This window comes from Capra hircus, chromosome 13, assembly GCF_001704415.2.
Source record: "Capra hircus breed San Clemente chromosome 13, ASM170441v1, whole genome shotgun sequence".
Taxonomy (NCBI): Eukaryota; Metazoa; Chordata; class Mammalia; order Artiodactyla; family Bovidae; genus Capra; species Capra hircus.
This window is the reverse complement of record NC_030820.1, coordinates 28,787,989-28,807,554: the sequence shown is the minus strand read 5'-3', so window position 1 is coordinate 28,807,554 and position 19,566 is coordinate 28,787,989. Positions and strand designations below refer to the sequence as shown.

The window sequence follows — 19,566 nt, the reverse complement described above, 5'->3', positions numbered from 1 at the left end:
ATCCCAGGCTCCGCGCTGCTGCGTACTACGGGCGGTACCCGGGCGGCTGTTCTTTTCGTAGGTGGCGAGGAGTTTGAAACTGCTGGCTCAGCATGTGGTGCGGCGGCGCAGCCGCAATGGTGGCCTTTTGCGCCGGACTTTGGGTCTCTAACCCGGGGCGGGCGCAGGGCCAGGAGGCCGGGGGAATCCCGGGCGCCGACTGTGAAGGTGAGCGGTGTGAGACCTGCTTGCATGGCGATGTCACCAGGTCACAGCGCAGCTGTTGTTAGCTTTGGCGTCTCCCAGCCTTGGCTATTAATAACATTGCACTCAGGAATGCGGGCCCTGGCCCTGGTTTCTGATCGCCTTCGTCCAAGCCTAGGCAAAAGTTCGAGCTGGGCCCAGTGACACCTTCAGACTGCGTTCTTGGTCTTGCTCTATTAAACCGCCGCTGTCAAAGCTGGTGCGTTTAGATTTGGGCTCAATTTTGTGCACACACGTCTAGCTGCAGAGGCACGTGCTGTCCTAACCGGCAACACTTGTAGTGCACAGAAGTCTTTAAGTTCAAATTAGTTTGTAACTCCCAAAAAGACAAAACGTGACAAACTCTCTGTAACTGAGGTGAAATGGCTTAAATCAGAGGACAGAATTAACATTTGTTAGGACTTCAAAGGGAAAAGGTGCTTTACAAAGGAGTACTTTAACTGGTTAGAAAAAGGAATACAGAATGAGTCCTTTGCTGTTCACAGAATCTCCTCTGTGGACTTGCAGCTAGAATATATGGGTCTATGTCCCACTCAGCCTTCTGGCTCCAACTGGCACTGTAACTGGTTCTTGAAAAATCAACGTGATAATCCTATCTCAGAGGGCTGTTAACGAGATCAAAGAAGATAATCAGCTGTGCTAGCTCCTCCCTCTCTGGGTTTTCCTTGTGGCTCAGCTGGTAAAGAATCTGCCTGCAATCAGGGAGACCTGGGTTCGATCCCTGGATTGGGAAGATCCCCTGGAGAAGGGAAAGGCTACCCACTCCAGTATTCTCGCCAGGAGAATTCCATGGACTGTATAGTCTATGGGGTCGCAGAGTCGGACACGACTGAGCTACTTTGACTTTAAGCCCCTTCCTCCTGGGCTATTGGAGCACTTACCTCGTGTTTAATTCATTGAAATAATTACCTTAGATGTATATCCTTCACTTAGCCCTAAGCCTGAAAATCTATTCTCACATAACAGGAAATGATAACCTCACAATACATGTTGAATGAATGGGTAACTACAGACTGTACCATATAAGTGAATAAGTCTTCACTATTGGAGTCCAGTTTTCTGTGGGCCCTGCAATAATTAAGCTTTTCTCCAGAAATTTAAAATACCTACATGATGTTATTATCAAACTTTAGATACAGGCAGTTACTCAGCTAAATATCGTAATTTTGTTTAAAGGTCCTGTATAACTTAACTTGGTCCTACACATATAAAGCAGAACTTATAAGGCATAAACAATTGATTGGATTAATCATTAGCAGTTTAGTTTCCGGAGTTTCTACTTACAAACATTTCAGAAGAGCCAGAACATATGGATTAATTAAATCTGAAGCTTCTAACTTGAATTTATTACAGCATATTGTGATTATTAACCTGCATGTCTGACTAACCTGGGTGTGTGTTCCCCTTTGTTAACACTGTAGAATCATAGCGAAGGAAATGCTGGTTTTAGAACAAAACAAAAAAATCTAGATCTGGGTCTGTTTCTGCTTATGAGTCTTTATCATTAGCCAATTAACTTCCCATCGTAAGATTAAAATGCTATACTATACATAATGTAGAGCAAATTTCCATTCTTATCATGACTATTCTGTGGCATGGGACACCACTGATTTCTTTTATCAATAAAAAAACTGACAAAACATCAAAATTAATTGGCTGTATTTTGAAATTTGGAGATGTCATATTTAAAAATTCAGATTCTGACTTATCTTGAAAACCAGGTTACCAGTCAAGACTAGCCCATCTGTCTAATTCCATATAGTGGGAATTAGCTGTGGCTGCTCTTTTCAGAAAGGACAGCCCATTGGTGCTTGGATTGGTTTACCCATTCATTTTATCTGCCTGAGTCCTGAGAATATTTAAGTTTCTGATTGTTGTAGGTCATGTGAAGCTTATTGAAAAAAAAAAGTAAATATTTCTGAATCTCATTTAAAGGATAGTATTATGGGACTATTAAAATTCTTTTTTACTTTGATAATTATATATTCACTTATGGGACTAATTTTAATAAATCAAACCCTATAGCATAAGTAAAAGGAGTATGGTTATCTGGTTAAATACATGCCAGAATCCTTAAACTAATTTGTTAGTTGATTTATAGTGATATTACTCTCTTCATGTAAGCACAAGGAATCTTTTCCATTCTTACTGTGACTTCTCTTTGCCATGGGACACCCCTGACTTTCTCAGAAATTTTCTTCTCTCCCTTTTGGCCATGCCAGGTGGCATGTGGATGTTAGTTCCTCTACCAGGGATGGAACCTGCACCCCCTGCAGTGGAATGGTAGAGTCTTAACCACTGGATCACCAGGGAAGTCCTTAAAATTTCTTCTCTTCATGGCTATGATACTGCTTTACCCCTGCTTTTGCTTCCTGTCTCTGTGGTCATTTGTTTGACAGTATCTGTAAGTTTCTAATTCTCTAGCCATGGCTTCAGTATTAGAATTTTCCAGAATTTTGCCCTCTGCCCTCTTCTCTTCTCAGTCTACACACTCTTCTATGCAATTGGAATTGACCTACCCATAGTCTGATTAATCCCAGATGTTTATACCGACCCCATCTCCTTTCTGGAGTCCCAGATCTTGCATCCAATTGACAACTGAACACCTCTATTTAGATATCTTCTACTTCAAACTCAACAGAGTCACAAAGCAAAGTTACTTTCTCCTCTCCTTCTCAGTCCCCCAAGTCTGTTATGCTATGACACCAGTATATAACTATTCCGCTAGACTAGACTTCTCTCCCTGATCCCCTAAACCCATCAAACACTGGGGCTATTGACTCTACCTTCTGATTGACTCTGCTCCTTTCTTCTGCCCGGCTCCAATGCCTTGTTACCAACCTTCACCATTTTCAGCTGCCACAATTGCATCCTTCCCCTAGTGTGGTGATCATGTAATCCCCATACATAGTATCTTTTACTGATCTTCCAACTTCCTCCAGGGAGGTGCCTCCCTTTTGCATCTAGTACCTGTCTCATGGTGTTGAGAAATCATTTTGGCTTCCTCCATGTGTGCCTTCCTTGACAGTCAAGACCTTTTCTCTTCCCACATCATCTCCAGCAGCTACAATGGTGCATAGTTCAATTCTGTTGAACACGCATTATATAGTGCTTCAATAACAGGTTATATAGCTTTTAGTGAGTCAAAAGTGTATCATTCAAAGTGTAAGTTAGAATTCCCAACTTCCATCATCTAGGTAATACATTGACAGAGCAACAGTTGAAGTGTGGATATCATCTGAAGGTGTATTTGAGAATAGAGAAGGAGCTTTGAGGCATCAGAACACAGGGTTTCTTTTGCAGGAAGAGGGGAATCAGAGGTCACCAGGAAGCTTTAAAGATGGTTTCTGCATTGATCACTACAGCAGGTATCTCCTTTGCATACTTGGTCTATTTGCTAGTTAAACTTAGCAAAATGCATGTTTTCCACATTGTATCAGTAACATTCAACACAACTGATCAGTTAGTCCCTCCCTTTTAACACTTTCTTCACTGTCTCCTGGGACACACTCATTCTTTGTTCTCATCCTTTGGCTTCTTATTTCAGTCTCTTCTGGTTCTTTACATCTTTTCAACTCCTACACAATGGAGTTAACATCACACTGAGACCTGGGATCTCTCCCTATCCTGTGGTCTCATCCTTTAACACCATTTTGTTCAGTTCAGGCGCTCAGTCGTGTCCAACTCTTTGTGACCCCATGGACTGCAGCACTCCAGGCCTCCTTGTCCATCACCAACTCCTGAAGTTTACTCAAACTCACATCCATTGAGTCAGTGATGCCATCCAACCATCTCATCCTCTGTCGTCCCCTTCTGCTGCCTTCAATCTTTCCCAGCATCAGGGTCTTTCCAGTGACTCAGTTCTTTGCATCAGGTGGCCAAAGTATTGGAGTTTCAGTTTCAGCTTCAGCATCAGTCCTTCCAATGAATATTCAAGACTGATTTCCTTTAGGATTGACCAGTTGGATCTCCTTGCTATCCAAAGGACTCTCAAGAGTCTTCTCTAACACCACAGTTCAAAAGCATCAATTCTTTGGCGCTCAGCTTTCTTTATAGTTCAACTCTCACATCCATACATGCCTACTGAAAAAACCATAGCTTTGACTAGCCAGATCTTTGTTGGCAAAGTAATGTCTCTGCATTTTAATATGCTGTCAATGTTGGTCATAACTTTTCTTCCAAGGAGCATCTTTTAATTTCATGGCTGCAGTCACCATCTGCAGTGATTTTGGAGCCCCCCAAAATAAAGTCTGTCACTGTTTCCACTGTTTGCCCATCTATTTGCCATGAAGTAATGGGACCAGATGCCATGATCTTAGTTTTCTGAATGTTGAGTTTTAAGCCAACTTTTTCACTCTCCTCTTTCACTTCCATCAAGAGGCTCTTTAGTTCTTCGCTTTCTGCCATAAGGGTGGTGTCATCTGCATATCTGAGGTTATTGATATTTCTCCTGGCAATCTTCATTCCAGCTTGTGCTTCATCCAGTCAAGTGTTTCTCATGATGTACTCAGCTTATAAGTTAAATAAGCAGGGTGACAATATACAGCCTTGACGTACTCCTTTCCCAATTTGGAACCAGTCTGTTGTTCCATGTCCAGTTCTAACTGTTGCTTCTTGACATGCCTACAGATTTCTCAGGAGGCTGGTAAAGTGGTCTGGTATTCCCATCTCTTTAAGAATTGTCCAGAGTTTGTTGTGATCCACACAGTCAAAGGCTTTGGCATAGTCAATAAAGCTGAAATAGATGTTTTTCTGGAACTCTCTTGCTTTTTCGATGATCCTTTCTGTCCTTTATTGTGCCCATCTTTGCATGGAAGTTTCCCTTGGTATCTCTAATTTTCTTGAAGAGATATCTAGTCTTTCCTATTCTATTGTTTTCCTCTATTTCTTTGCACTGATCACTGAGGAAGGCTTTCTTATCTCTCCTTGCTCTTCTTTGGAACTCTGCATTCAAATGGGTATATCTTTCCTTTTCTCCTTTGCTTTTCACTTCTCTTCATAACTATTTGTAAGGGCTTTTTGCCTTTTCAGAAAACCATTTTGCCTTTTTGCATTTCTTTTTCTTTGGAATGGTCTTGCATCACTGCCTCCTGTACAGTGTCACGAACCTCCATCCATAGTTCTTCAGGCAGTCTATCAGATCTAATCCCTTGAATCTATTTGTCACTTCCACTGTACAGTCGTAAGGGATTTGATTTAGGTCATACCTGAATGGTCTAGTACTTCTCCCTACTTTCTTCAATTTAAGTCTGAATTTGGCAATAAGGAGTTCATGATCTGAGCCACAGTCAGCTCCCAATCTTGTTTTTGCTGACTGTATGGAACTTCTCCATCTTTGGCTGCCAAGAATATAATCATATAACTCCAGATGTACATACCTAGCTGCTCCTTACTGTTTGCGGTGTCAAATAGTGTATTAGCGTTCTTTAGAGAAACAGACCAAGAAGATAGATAGATACATACATACAGATAGATTTATTATAAGGAATGGCTCTCCTGATTATGGAGACTGAGATATCTAAAGTATGTATTATGGGCCAACAGGCTGGGGGCCCAGGAGAGTTGATAGTGCATAAGGCAGTCTACTGGAGAAATCCCTCATGTTTGGGAAGGGCAATCAATTTTGTTCTATTTAGGCCTTCAGCTGATTGGAAGAGGCTTATCCACATCATGGAGGGCAATCCGTTTACCTAGAGTTCATGGATCTAAATGTTAATCTCATTCAAAAACACTCTCCAAGTGGATGCATGTAACATTAATGTCACAGTTGTCTAGAAGTATCTCAAACTTCACTGAAGTATGTCTAGACTTAATTCCTGGGACTTCCCTGGTGGGTCCAGTGGCTAAGACTCTGCGTTCCCCATGCAGGAGGCCTAGGTTTGATCCCTGGTCGGGGAACTAGATCCCACATGCTGCAACTAAGCCCCAGTGCAGTCAAATAAATAAAAATACATTTAAAAAAAAGACTGAATTCCTGCTGAGCTTCCCAGTTTAGCAAATGGTAAACTCCACTCTTACAGTATCTCAAGCCAAAATCCTTGAAGTCATTCTTGACTTCTGTCTCTGCCCACACCTCTGTGACTCTCTCATGCCACATCTAATCCATTAGTAAATTCTTTTGGCTTTGCCTTCAAAATATATCCAGCATCTCATCACCTCTAAGGCTCCCACCCTGGTCCAAGATAGGCAGCTATTCTAAGAACCTCCAAACTGTTCTGCCTCCTTTCCTTCTTGGCCCCCTGCAGAGTATTCTCTGAAGAACCTCCAGAGGCATAATTTAAAAGTCATGTCAGACCACTACACTCCTCTCAACACCTATAATGGCATCCCTTGTCAAAGCAGGATCCAGAGTCCCTACCATGGCCCCAAGGCCCTAGGTGACCTGACATGCTGCTGTTTATTTGACCTCATTTTCTACTACCCTCCCTCTTCATCACTCTACTTCCCCAGTATTGGCTCCCTGACTGTTCCTGGTGCTGCCAAGCACACGCCTGCCCTATTCTTCCCTCTGCCTGGAGAGTTTCTCCCCAGCAGTCCACTTAATCTGTTTTCCCATTTCCTTAGGTTTTCTGCTCAAACACAACTCTATCTGAGAGACCTTCCCTGACCGCCCCATTTAGAATAATACTATTACCCTGTCACCCTCTATCCTCCGTACCAAGTTGATGTTCTTTCATAGCCACAGAGATTTTTATTTATTCACTAGAATGTAATCCTTGAGAGTAGGAACTTTGTTTTTCCAACAGCCTGTAGAATACTGTCAGGCACTTACTAATTGCTCAATAAATGTTTGTTAAAACCACAACATGGCTATTATATTTAGTGTTCTGTTTTTATTAAATAGCATAAAAATCATGTTCTAAAAATGGACATTTCCAGTCCTTCAGCTGAAAACAACTAAAAACACTGGATAAAATGAAAAATATGAAGTGTAAGTTAGGAAGGCCTTGTTGTTTGTGGTTTAGTTGCTAAGTCGTGTCTGACTGTTTTGCAACCCCATGGACTGTAGCCTGGTAGGCTCCTCTGACCATGGTATTTCCCAGGCGAGAATACTGGAATGGATTGCCCTGTCCTTCTCCAGAAGATCTTCCCGACCTGGGGATGGAACCTATGTCTCCTGCATTGACAGGTGAGCTCTTTACCACTAAGCCACCAGGGAAGCCCAGGAAGGCATACTCAGAGGCTGAAAACAATGTGAAAATGGGGACCAAAGTCCCTGAGGCTGGGACTTTTCTTGAGAGTATTTGCCACCCAGGTGATTGGAAGTTAGATTTTTCATGGCTATAAAATAAAAAGAATGAATACAATAAAAAAGAAGGATAAAGATATAGTCCAGAACCTTCTCAAGTAAGGCACATAATAACTGGATCCCCTCCAATTAGTTTGAAACCCTAGAGAGCTAGACCTTCATTATAAAAGGTGACCTGGAAATAACCACAACTCTACCACCATCTCTAGAGACTAAAGGGAATTGTAATACTTGAAGTTTTTTACTGAATAAAAGGGAAAACAAAAAATACCTCCTAATCATTCATAGTCACAAGCTACCACACATATGCATTGAAGTCCAAATATGTACAGCCAACCTGGGTGATCCAAAACATCTCAAACTGAGAATTTAGTTTAAAGGGGTTTCAAGAAGGTATGAGCAAATATTAATCTCACTGATAGGAATCTACCTTCAACCCAGTCCCACAAAATTCTAATAATTCCAACAAAGTTCTCAGAAAGAAAGCTCATGATTGGATAAGTCACAAACACATGGGAAGAAGAGCATCCTAAGTGGCAGCCAGTTGAGACAAGAGACAGAGGCAGCATACCTGGAAAGGCTTCAGGGATTAGAATCATCAGGCACAGAATATAAAATATGTTTATTATATGTAAAGAAATGAAGGGATTGAAACTATGAATAAACGGCAGGAGACTATTAAAAATATTTCCAACATATGTGGCAAAGAGCCAAACAAGCATGCACAAACAGAAATTAGTAGGATTAGGACTTCCCTGGTGGTTCAGTACTGGAGAGTCCGCTTGCCAAAGCAGGGGACATGGGTTTGATCCCCTGGTTTGGAAAGATTCCACATGCCTCAGAGCAACTGAGCCCGTGTGCCACAACTACTAAGCCCATGAGTGCGACTACTGAGGCCTGGGTACCTAGAGCCCATGCTCTGCAATAAGAGAAACCACTGCAATGAGAAGCCTGTGCACTGAAACTAGAGAACACCCACTCGCAGTAGCAAAGACCCGGCACAGCCAGACAAATAAAAATAAATTAAGAAATAAGCGGGATTAATAGTGGGTTAGACAGAGCTGAGAAAAAGACTTAGAGAGTTGAAGACTGAAGAAACTGTCAAGAAGGAATCACTGAGTGATTCCAAGAATAAAAATACAAAACAGAGATAAAGGTACAATGTGGATCAAGAGAAAAATTCCCACGTATGTTAACTGGACTTCCAGAAGGAGAAGAGAGAGGTATGGATGGAGCAAAAGAGATGGTAACTCTTTTTTCCAAACTGATGAAAATCACCCATCCACAGATTTTGAAGTCCAGCATATTCCAAACAGTATAAATAAAAATAACTCCACATCTAACCACATAAGAAGGAAACCGAAAAACACAAAAGGAAATCTTAAGCACAGAAAAAGAAGACTGATAAAACTTCAAAGGAATGGCAATTAGACTGTCAGATGATTCAATGTTGAAAGGCCTGAGGTCACAGCCAATAAATATTAAATAGTAAAGCCAGGATTTGGACCCAGAAAGTTTGGCTTCAGAGCCCAAGCACTGAGTCACTTCTAAATTGCCTCTGAGTATGGAGTTGGGAACTAATTTATTTAAGGCAACAGTAAAAATAAAATTGGAATGACGAAGTTTAGCCTACATTTATTCAAGAACTTCTGGTTATTCTTTTTTTTTTTTTTTTTGGTTATTCTTAAAGTCTCAACGCATTATAACATGTATCTTATTCCTAGGTAGCAATTCCCCCTGGTCCTGACACCAGCAAGACTAATATGGTGTCTTTTTTACCATCCAAAATCAAGTGGAGCAGATAATGTGGGACCAACTTCAGTTCTAGAAGGTGTGGATGGAACTGCTGGAAACAATGTTTCTAGTTTATGGGTAGTTTAATAATTTCACTAACCTGATTTTAAACTTTATCATTATCTTAAAAAAAGTTGTAGCTCTTTTCCTGCAGGTGGCATTATTATATTTTTTAAGTACTAAGTTGTAAATACTCAAGTTAGGAGACAAATACTGTTGCTGTTGTTCAATTGCTAAGTGGTGTCTGACTTTTTTCAAACCCATGAACTGCAGCATGCAGGCTTCCCTGTCCTTACAAAGATTTTAAGGCTACATAAAAATATCCAACCAAACGCTTTTTACAGGAGATGGGTTTAGGCAAAAGAACTAAATCTTTCTTTTCTACAGAAAAACCTATAATAAATATTTAAAACTAAAAATAGGAGAGACTTGGAAACAAGTATAAAATTTATTTTAGAGTGATTTTCTTAAAGAGGAGTGGAGAAATGGGATGGTGTTTGTTGTTGGGGAGGGGTATTGAGGGAGATTTTGTTGCTTTTAAGATGTGAGAATTAACAGCATGTTCATGGGAACAATACAGGAGAGAGGGCAGAGGTGCAGGAGCAGGGAGCTGATAGGATCTACTTAGCAGGTGGAAGAGTTGTCACACTTCATTCATAGAATTAAAGTAGACTCTGTTGTGTAGTAGAGGCGGTGACAGAGGCAAATGAGAGTTCTCTTTTGTTGCTCTTTTTTTGCCCCTCGAAGAAATGGGAAGCAGGATCAACCATGATGGTGGGGTGGAGGTGTTAGGCAAGGCTTGCTAGAGAGCTGCTGTGTAGTCATCCTTTTGGGAGTGGGATAGAGTGTGGGTGAGGTCCAAGTAGTGGGATTGTTGGAAGCACTGGGGGCTCATTGAAATCAGCAGTCATGAATTAACAGCGAGACCAGTGAGCCTGGTGGTGCAGTTTCCTCCTGCCATGTTAAGTGAGTGTAGGTGTCAAGTGGGTGGAAAGAGGTTTCAACCAGCGTTAAGATTTTGCTGGGTGAGTCCAACAAAGGAGAGCGATACAAGGGAGTTGAATTTGCGTGAAAAGGAGTGATTATAATGTTGAACAACAGAATGTAAGCTGGGTGAGGAAGCATGGTAGAGAGGTAGCAGAATCAATGTGACCTGGCGGGGTCAGAGAATCATTAGTGCTGGGATGTTAGAGGATGTGAGCTGGGAAGATGGGAGGTGAAGATTGGACAACGAAATATTTCCACTGAGAATACAGAGAAGTTACAGTCACTGGTAATGACTGGACCTAAGGGTATGACCACAGCAAAAATGTGTTTGGAATATTAATCCTTTGTCAGTTATATAAGTTGTAAATACCTTCCTCCAGTTTGTGGCTTGTCTTATCATTTGCTTATGATTTATTTTGCATTTACAAAAGTGGTTAATTTTGATGTAATTAAATGTACAGTCTCTGGTTTGGTATCTTCTTTAAGAAATTCTTCCTTATCCTGAAAAAGATGCTTTCCTCTAAAACTTGTTTAGTGGCTTTTCTCTTATGTCTTTATTCTCCTGGGATTCACATTTGTGTAGTTTCCGATAAGGATCTAAGTTGAACTTTTCCCAAGGTATATGGTCCGAGTATCATTTATTGACTTGTGCATTTTTTCCCCCACTGATTTTTAACATTGCTTCCATCCTATACCAAGCTCCTCTAGATTTCTGAATTTGTTTCTAGTCTCACTTTTGTTCCAGCAGCTTTTTTTTTCTGCGCCAGTCCCACCATGTTTTAAATGATATAGCTTTAGAATGTCTTGATATCAGTAAGATCTGCTCCCCAAGTTCCTTCTTCAGAAATTTCTTGGCTTTCATTTGCTCTTGTTTTTTTTCATATGTATTTTTGGATCAGTTCATCAAATCTGATTTGACAAAAACTTTTGGAATTTTTAATGAGCCCTGATGGCTCAACAATAAAGCATCTGCCTGCAATGCAAGAGACGCAGGAGACACGGGTTTGATCGCTGGGTTGGGAAGATCCCTTAGAGAAGGTAATGGCAACCGACTCCAGTATTCTTGCCTGGGAAATCCCATGGAAAGAGGAGCCTGGTGGGCTACAGCTCATAGGGTTGCAAAGAGTTGGACACGACTGAGTGACTAAATAACAACCGTAGAATTTGCTGCTCTTCCTTATGATATTCCCCTAGAATTCTCTTTCTAATATTAGGGCTGCTTTGTTCCATCATAAGCTCTGGTCTCCATCTCCCTCTCAGCTTGCTTGGACCACACACCTGCCCCTTTGAGCCAGCCACATGGGAAAGCAGCTCCTCCTGTTGCAAAGTAACCTAGTGGATGAGGCTGTGGACCAGAGTGAGACCTCCTGGGATCAAATTGCCTCCACCATTTACTGGGCAAGTTCACTGGCCTCTCTCTGACTCAGCCTCTTCATCTGCAAAATAGGGATAGAAATGTATCTACATCAGAGCTCTGTTCTGAGACTGGAATGAGTTCATCCACACAAAGTACTCAGAATGGTGCCAACAGCCAGTAACTAGGGTTGTTCTTATTGCCTGTGCCTCTTCTGATCATCATCTCTTCATTGACTTTGGACCCTGGGACTGAATATGATTGTTTAAATAGGGTTTCAAACTGGAACAAAGACACAGATGCCGACTACCAAGGATCTTCATTCAAGACGCATACTCTGGTTCTTCTCTGTGCTTTACCAAAGCTGTCCCTAGCATCATGTCCCAGAGGAGGCTGGCTATATGTTCCTATAGGGTTAGTGACATTCTCATATTAGGTGGGAAATTCTCATATTTGAGAGTGGAACTTGGTTTCACAGACTGGATTGATTCAATAAGCTTATGTTATTCAAGGCCCAATACTAAGCGAATAGGTACAGACCCCAAACCATTCTTACTTATAATATGAATTTGTTGTCACGATGCGTTGAATCATACTTTTTTATTTGGTGGGAGGGACATGTACATAGGTGTGGTAGTGGTGACATTGTACGTAAATACACAAATACATAAATTCTTTGTTCCTTATAGTATGTCAAGAATTCTTGAGTCGATTCTACAACTCCTTGATAGCCAGAGGAGTCAACTTTTCCCTGGACACCATAGAAAAGGAATTAATCAACTTTTGCTTGGATGTCAAAGGAAAAGAAAACCGCCTGGTATGGTAAATTTTCACCTTTTATTTCCCTCCTGTTCTGGGAGAAAACTGCTGTTTCATTTCTTATCTTGAGTTTAATGTTCTCCTGTTTGGATGCTTGCCCCAAGCATGTTCCCTGTAGAAGGCCAGCAAAAATTGATCTTTCAGGAAAATGGAGTCAATGTATTTTCACCTACAATATGTCTGGTTTCATCTGACTTTTTGGAAAAAACATAGGCAACCAATTCCATGATTTCTTAAATGAAATTATTTACTATACAGTTGAATTCCTAATGAGAACTTATTTACTGTCCTGAGTTAAGTATGGGTAGATTTTACATTTCTAATCAAGACAATTAGTGAAACCTATCAAAATATTTTTACATCATTATTTATGCATAATTAATGAAGTATTTTTGTTATCTTGAAATGGTGTTTCCTGGGTAAACACAAATGACTTGTTCCAATATACTGTCTTTATAGCACTACAGACAATCTTGGGCCAATTTGCTTTGCCTAAAATTGTTGTATTGTATTTGTCAGTTAAATTTGCTTTGTTAACTGCTCACCACTGACACACTATAAAAATCTCAGCATTGTCTGCACCATTAAGGTTTATATTTTTAAATGTCAAATGCTTTTCAGGTAGCTTGAAAGGCAGTACAACAGGATGGAACAGGGCATGGACCCCAGAGCCAGAAGGCTAGATTTTTGAATTGATTCAGTCTCTTCTACTTGCCGGTTGGGTGACCTCCAGTTGGCTTGGGTGTGAAATAGGGAAAGTTCTAGTACTAATGTCACAGCCTTGTTATGAGAAATAAATACATCAATACCTTTAAAGCCCTGAGACCAGCATCTGATACAGACAAAACATTTAGCAACTGTTATCTCTCATCATTGGTCTTTAAGTTTAATGTGAATTTCAGGGCTCTTCAAATTAGGCTGATCATGGGAATGGAGTCATTGTTTTCTCATGTCTTAGTGAGTAGGGGTTAAATTTAAGGCCTGGCCCATGAAAACTGGGTTAACCTCTTTCTCAGTTCTGGAAATTATACTGCTTGCTTTTTCCAGTGTCTGGGACCCTGAATTCTCTTTGTTCCCCTTCAGTGCTACTATCTAGGAGCAACAAAAGATGCCGCTACTAAGATCCTAAGTGAGGTCACTCGCCCGATGAGTGTGCACATGCCTGCAGCGAAGATTTGTGAGAAGCTGAAGAAGATGGACAGTCAGATCTGTGAGCTGAAATATGGTATAATGGAGTTTAATGTTTTTCCCCCAAATGTCCAGTGTATTGCCAGTTCCCTAAGCATGGGGCCAGGTTTCTAAACAGTGTTAGAAGGAAAGGAATTCTACACTTGCTAATAGGATGCTGGGCTACTGGATGGTGTCCTGTGTTGTCTGAGCTTCTTTCAGGAAAGAAAAATGAATTCTGGCACAATCAGCATTAGGTGAAACTGCCCACCCAAATGGCAAAATTTAAACTCTTAAATTACCAAGACATTTTCAACTACATATGTCCAGGAAAAGTTCAAAATATCAAGAGAGGGGCTTCCCTGGTGGTCCAATGGTTAAAACTCTGCCCTTTCAATGCAGGGGGCATGGGTTGAATCCCTGATCAGGAAACTAAGATCCCACATGCCATGTGGTATGGCCAATTAAAAAAAAAAATTCAAGGGAGCAGCTATTCATGGTGAATTAGCTCTTGGTAACCTATTAAGCCCTGGAGAAGGAAATGGCAACCCACTCCAGTACTCTTGCCCAGAAAATTCCATGGATGGAGGAACCTGGTGGGCTACAGTCCATGGGGTCACAAAGAGCCTGAGCGAATTTACGAACCTATCAAGACCAAAGGTGCATCTACTCAAAGGTAACGTAAGGACCCTGAACTTTTAAATGGGGCTCTAACATTCTTCCTAAGTCTATCACTCTGCCAGGTTTAACTTTTAGGAAATAGGTTAATCACATTAAATCAGATTTTGGCTGATGAAATAGACTTATCAAGAGTGCCGAAAATAAACAGCCAGAAAAGGAAGGTGTCCTATTTAAAACGTTATCCTTGGCCTTATAAATTTTACATACATATATCTATTCTCATACAGATAATTTGTATCTGGGCCAGCCTTTGGGGTAGATGGATAGGACTTATAGAAGGCTGGGGAATTCCGCCTTTAGCCCATCCTTTAACCCCTCCAGTTCCACCAGGAGAAGTCCATTTCTTTTGTTTATGTCATTGTTTTCGCATTGCATACGTGGCGTAGTATTTTAAACTACCTAAGTAATTAGCACCCAACTCTGAATCATTAATACTTTAGTCTTATTTTCCAACATAGCTGTGTAATATGCCTGTGCACCATAGCTACACATCTGGCTTTAAAAAGGTTTAATGTCTGGAAGATATCAAAGACAACCTGTTTCTCAGCTGGGCAAGGGCAAGCCCTAACTTCCAGGGTGGTGGTGATGGACTAGCATCTTTTTCTTAGCTTCCAAGTAATGAAGTAGAAGGAGGAATCACTGAGTCCGTAGAAAAAACAGTCCCCAAAGGGACAAAACTGTACTGATTCTTTTGTTTAGCATATTTCTTTGGAATAATTTCTACTATGAGCAAGGTATCTTACTGGGCTCCTTGAATAATAGAAAAATTCATCAGATAGTATTGAGAAGGAATGAATACTTAACTAATGTTTCAGCGATGCTGGCCACTAGAGGCCCCTGGGGAGCCATGGACTGGATTTACTTTTGGTATCAACCTTTCCCCTGTAGCTTTAGGGTGCCATAGAGAATTTTCTTTTTAAATTGATATCAAATGATAAGCTCTCCAGAATAACCTGAAGAAACTACCAGCACCTAAAAGAAAGTAATTTTCTCCTTCCACTATTTATCTTGAATAGACCACTAGCTCTAAATTTTTCCCAGCTTCCTTTTGGTGAAAAATTTGATATTGAACAAGGGCCTTTGAGCTGTGGAATACTAAAATCTGGGCTATAAAAGGTTCTACTCTTAAAAGGTATTATTCTGTCATATCAACCATGAAATTAAAAAACAAGGTAAGTGTAGATTTGGAATATGTTTTCAATCAGGAAGGTGTTATTTGGTTTTGAACCTGAGAGGATGCTTTCTCTGTTTTTTAAAAGAATAGGAATCATTATTAAAAATTGTAAAGATTCTTGAATTTATGGTTACCAGAGGAGGAAGGGTGGTGGAAAAAGATAGTTAGGGAGGTTGTTATTGAGATTTACACACTGCTATATTTAAAATGGATAACCAACAGGGACCCACTGTATAGCACAGGGAACTCTGCTCAACGTCATGTGGCAGCCTGGATGGGAGGGGAATTTGGGGAAGAATGAATACATGTATATGTATGGCAGAGTCCCTCTCCTATGCACCTGACACTATCACAATATTGTTAATGGGCTACACACCAATTAAAATAAGAAGTTTAAATTCAAAATACATACACACACACGAATGGAAGAATTTTATGCAGCACAGAGTGTAATGAGCCTCCAAATAAAAAAGGCTCTATATACAACTTTGATTTATTTCCAGCTTTACTGAGATATAATTAACATATAAAAGTGTGTAAGTTTAAGGTATAAAATATGTTGATTTGATAAACTTATATAGTATAATATGATTACCATGTTAGCTAATATCTCCATCATTATCATGTAATTACCAATTGTGATGGTTAGAAAACAGCTCCATTATATCATCTAATTACCCTTCCTTTTTGTGATGAGACTATTTAAGCTCTACTCTCTTAGCAACTTTCAAATATACAATACAGCATTATTAACTGTCTTCACCATTTTGTTCTTTCTCAGGACTGCTTTGACTGTTCGGGGTCCTTTGTGATTCCATACAAATTTTAGGACTTTTTTTTTTCCTATGTCTGCAAAAGTGCCACTGGCATTTTAGTAGGGATTACATTGGTTTTATAGATAGCTTTGGATAGTATAGACATTTAGTTAAAAAAAAAAACTTCATGTTATTGATTTTGGGCTGTGCTGTGGGTCTTGCTGCTTTATTCGGACTTTTCTCTAGTTGTAGTGTGCAGGCTTCCCATCGCGGTGGCTTTTCTTGTTGCAGAGGGCTTCCCAGGTGGCGCAGTGGTAAAGAATCCAACTGCCAATGAAGGAGACGCAGGAAACCTGGTTCAGTCCCTGGGTGGGGAAGATCTCCTGGAGTAAGAAATGGCAACCCACTCCAGTATTCTTGCCTGGCAAATCCCATGGACAGAGGAGCCTGGTGGGCTAGCCTATGGGGTCACAAAGAGTCAGACATGATTAAGCATGCCATACTCAAATGCTGAGCTCCTCCTGTCGCAGAACACAGGCTCCAGGCATGTGGACTTCAGTAATCGCAGTGCACAGGCTTGGTAGTTGCACTTGTGCTCTGGAGCAGAGGCTGAATAGTTGTGGCCCACGGACTCAGCTGTTCTGTGGCCTGTTGAATCTTCCTGGATTGAAACTGTGTCCCCTGCATTGGCAGGTGGATTCTTATCCATTGTACCACCAGGGAAGTCCAGTATGGACATTCTGAAATCTTCCAAACCATAAATATGGGATCTCTTTCCATTTGTTTGTGTCTTCTTCAATTTCTATCATCCAAGTCTTGTCATTTTCTGTGTACAGATTTTTGACCGCCTTGATTAAGTTTTTTCCTAAGTCTAAAATTCAACTTTTAAATTAGGATACACTTATTGGAAAATTTTGATAAGTCACCTGACAGCTATGTTAGGTTATTAAAAGGCTTTTAAATGCCATGTTCTTTCATGTAGGTGTCAAAAAGAAGTGCTTCAGAAGATGTCAAACCAAAAAAGTCCTAGGATGCCACTAATTTTTAAAAAAATATTTTAGCTACACCATGCAGCATGTGGGATCTTAGTTCCCTGACCCAGGATCAAATCTACGCCTCTTGCAGTGATTAAGATTTCACTTTCCAATGCAGAGGGTACAAGTTCAATCCTTGGTTGGGGAGCTAAGTGTGTAGTCTCAACCACTGGGCAGCCGGAGAAGTCCCAGAACTAATAGTTGAATAAGTCAACCGAAATGCTGCAGCTATGAGCAAGCATCCACCTAGTGGCTGGGCAGGTGGGGAGGACACTTTGCTTTGAAAGAGAAAAACTGCCCCTTTCTGATACAGAAATCATAGTCATGAGTATATTATAGATGAGCTTAATTTTTTTTTCTATTTTTGGGCTTGGCAATAGAGCAGTAGCTGAGTTCTTGACATCCTCTGAAGATAATCTGTAAATAGGGAAACAGTAGTCTTGCTAGAGGAGTTAGATGCTGGTGACAGATACTATTGGCAAGAATGTTAGGAACCAGATTGGCTGGTACAGAAGCACCAGCATTAGAGAAGTTGGTATACCCCAAAGGACTGTAAATCAACTCTGTGTGGCTTGGTGATCTCAGTAGGGGAGCGGAAATCAGGTGAGTTTAAGCTGAGATCCAGAATAGCTAAGGATTGGTGAGAATGCTCCTAATTTCATTCATGTGTTTGTGTTTCTTTAAATTTGTATTTTAAAACTAGCTTAAATTCTTTATATTGTATTTATATTCTTTAAATTTGTATTTTAAAATTGTATTTAAATTCTTTAAATTTGTATTAAAAACTAATTTGTATTAGTGCTTTGTGATATATATGCTCACCCGTTTTACCTCAGACATATCTTTCTATAAAAACTGAACCATGGGATTTCCCTGGCAGCCTAGTGATTAAGATTTCGCTTTCCAATGCAGAGGGTACAAGTTCAGTCCTTGGTTGGGGAGCTAAGATACCACATGCCTCATAGCCAAAAAAAAACCATGAAACAAGCAATATTTTAACAAATTCAATAATGACTTTAAAAATGGTCCACATTAAGAAAAAAAAAAACTAAAAGAGAAAGTGAACCATACTTTCTAGTAAATTACAATCCATGCTTTCAGTTGGCCACACACAAGGCCATCCCAAGGCACTAGCCTCTTGATTCCCTTCTTTTTGCCTTAAAAGTAGCAATTAGGATGTGGTGCTATTTGTTTTAGGAACACTGCATAGGTCCCCGTTTTGCAACAAGTATGGTTCCATGGAGAGGAAATCTGATAGATCATGAGTTATCCTAAAATAGCTTTATATATGATACATTTTTCTTAGGTATGTCTTGGTTTCCATAGACCTTGGAATTCTTCCCCACTTTGGATCACAGGGTAGACAATACCAAGGTAAGTAACACCATTTGCTTTTCTTAGTTTTTTTTTTTTTTTAATGTATCCCTTTCCTTTTTGTCATGAAGAAAAGAAACTGGACTTGGCATCAGTGGACCTGTCCAAGTTGAGAGTAGCAGAGCTGAAGCAGATACTGCATGGCTGGGGAGAAGAGTGCCGGGCCTGTGCAGAAAAAACCGACTACGTGAATCTCATCAAAGAACTGGCACCCAAGTATGCAGCGACGCACCCCCAAACAGAGCTCTGACTCCTGGAAGCCAGCGCACCATTGGCTGTAATTAGAGACAAAATGCCTCTCTAGGATATGGATGCATTGGTTGAGAGGAACGAGGAATTTCAATATATGTGGTCTCAGACTTTTTGTTTGGATATGACACTTCAGAATTGGTTACCTGAGTTTATAAGTGGAACTGTTAGTATTAGTTGTTTCTTAAATCTGCAGTGTACCAAAACCTACAAGTGCCTTTCTCATAATTATAAGAAAATTTTCTTATATGTCAATTACCATTGCCTATCTCCTTAAACTGGGAAAAGGGAACCACTGAAAAATCAGTGGAGTAAATTGATTCTAAGTAGGAAGAGAGTACTCAGAAGCTTTCTGTATGCTGCTGCTGCTGCTGCTAAGTCGCTTCAGTCGTGTCCAACTCTGTGCGAACCTATAGATGGCAGTCGACTAGGCCTCTCTGTCCCTGGGATTCTCCAGGCAAGAACACTGGAGTGGGTTGCCATTTCCTTCTCCAGTGTACAAAAGTGAAAGGTGAAAGTGAAGTCCCTCAGTCGTGTCTGACTCTTGGCGACCCCATGGACTATACAGTCCTGAAATTTTCCAGGTCCCCCCCCTTTTTTTTTAGTATTACACATATAAGCAATATTATATGACATTTATATATTGCTTATATGTGGATTATAAAAAAAGGGGCACAAATGAACTT

General features: G+C 40.5%; 1 protein-coding gene across 1 annotated transcript; it reads left to right on the top strand.

The window, feature by feature from the left end:
- Positions 23 to 19,313, top strand: CDNF (cerebral dopamine neurotrophic factor). The gene is made up of 4 exons (XM_018057133.1): positions 23 to 207; positions 12,317 to 12,444; positions 13,530 to 13,671; positions 18,703 to 19,313. Exons 1-4 carry the CDS (start codon positions 93 to 95, stop codon positions 18,879 to 18,881), a joined length of 564 nt encoding a protein of 187 aa, XP_017912622.1. The 5' UTR covers positions 23 to 92; the 3' UTR covers positions 18,882 to 19,313.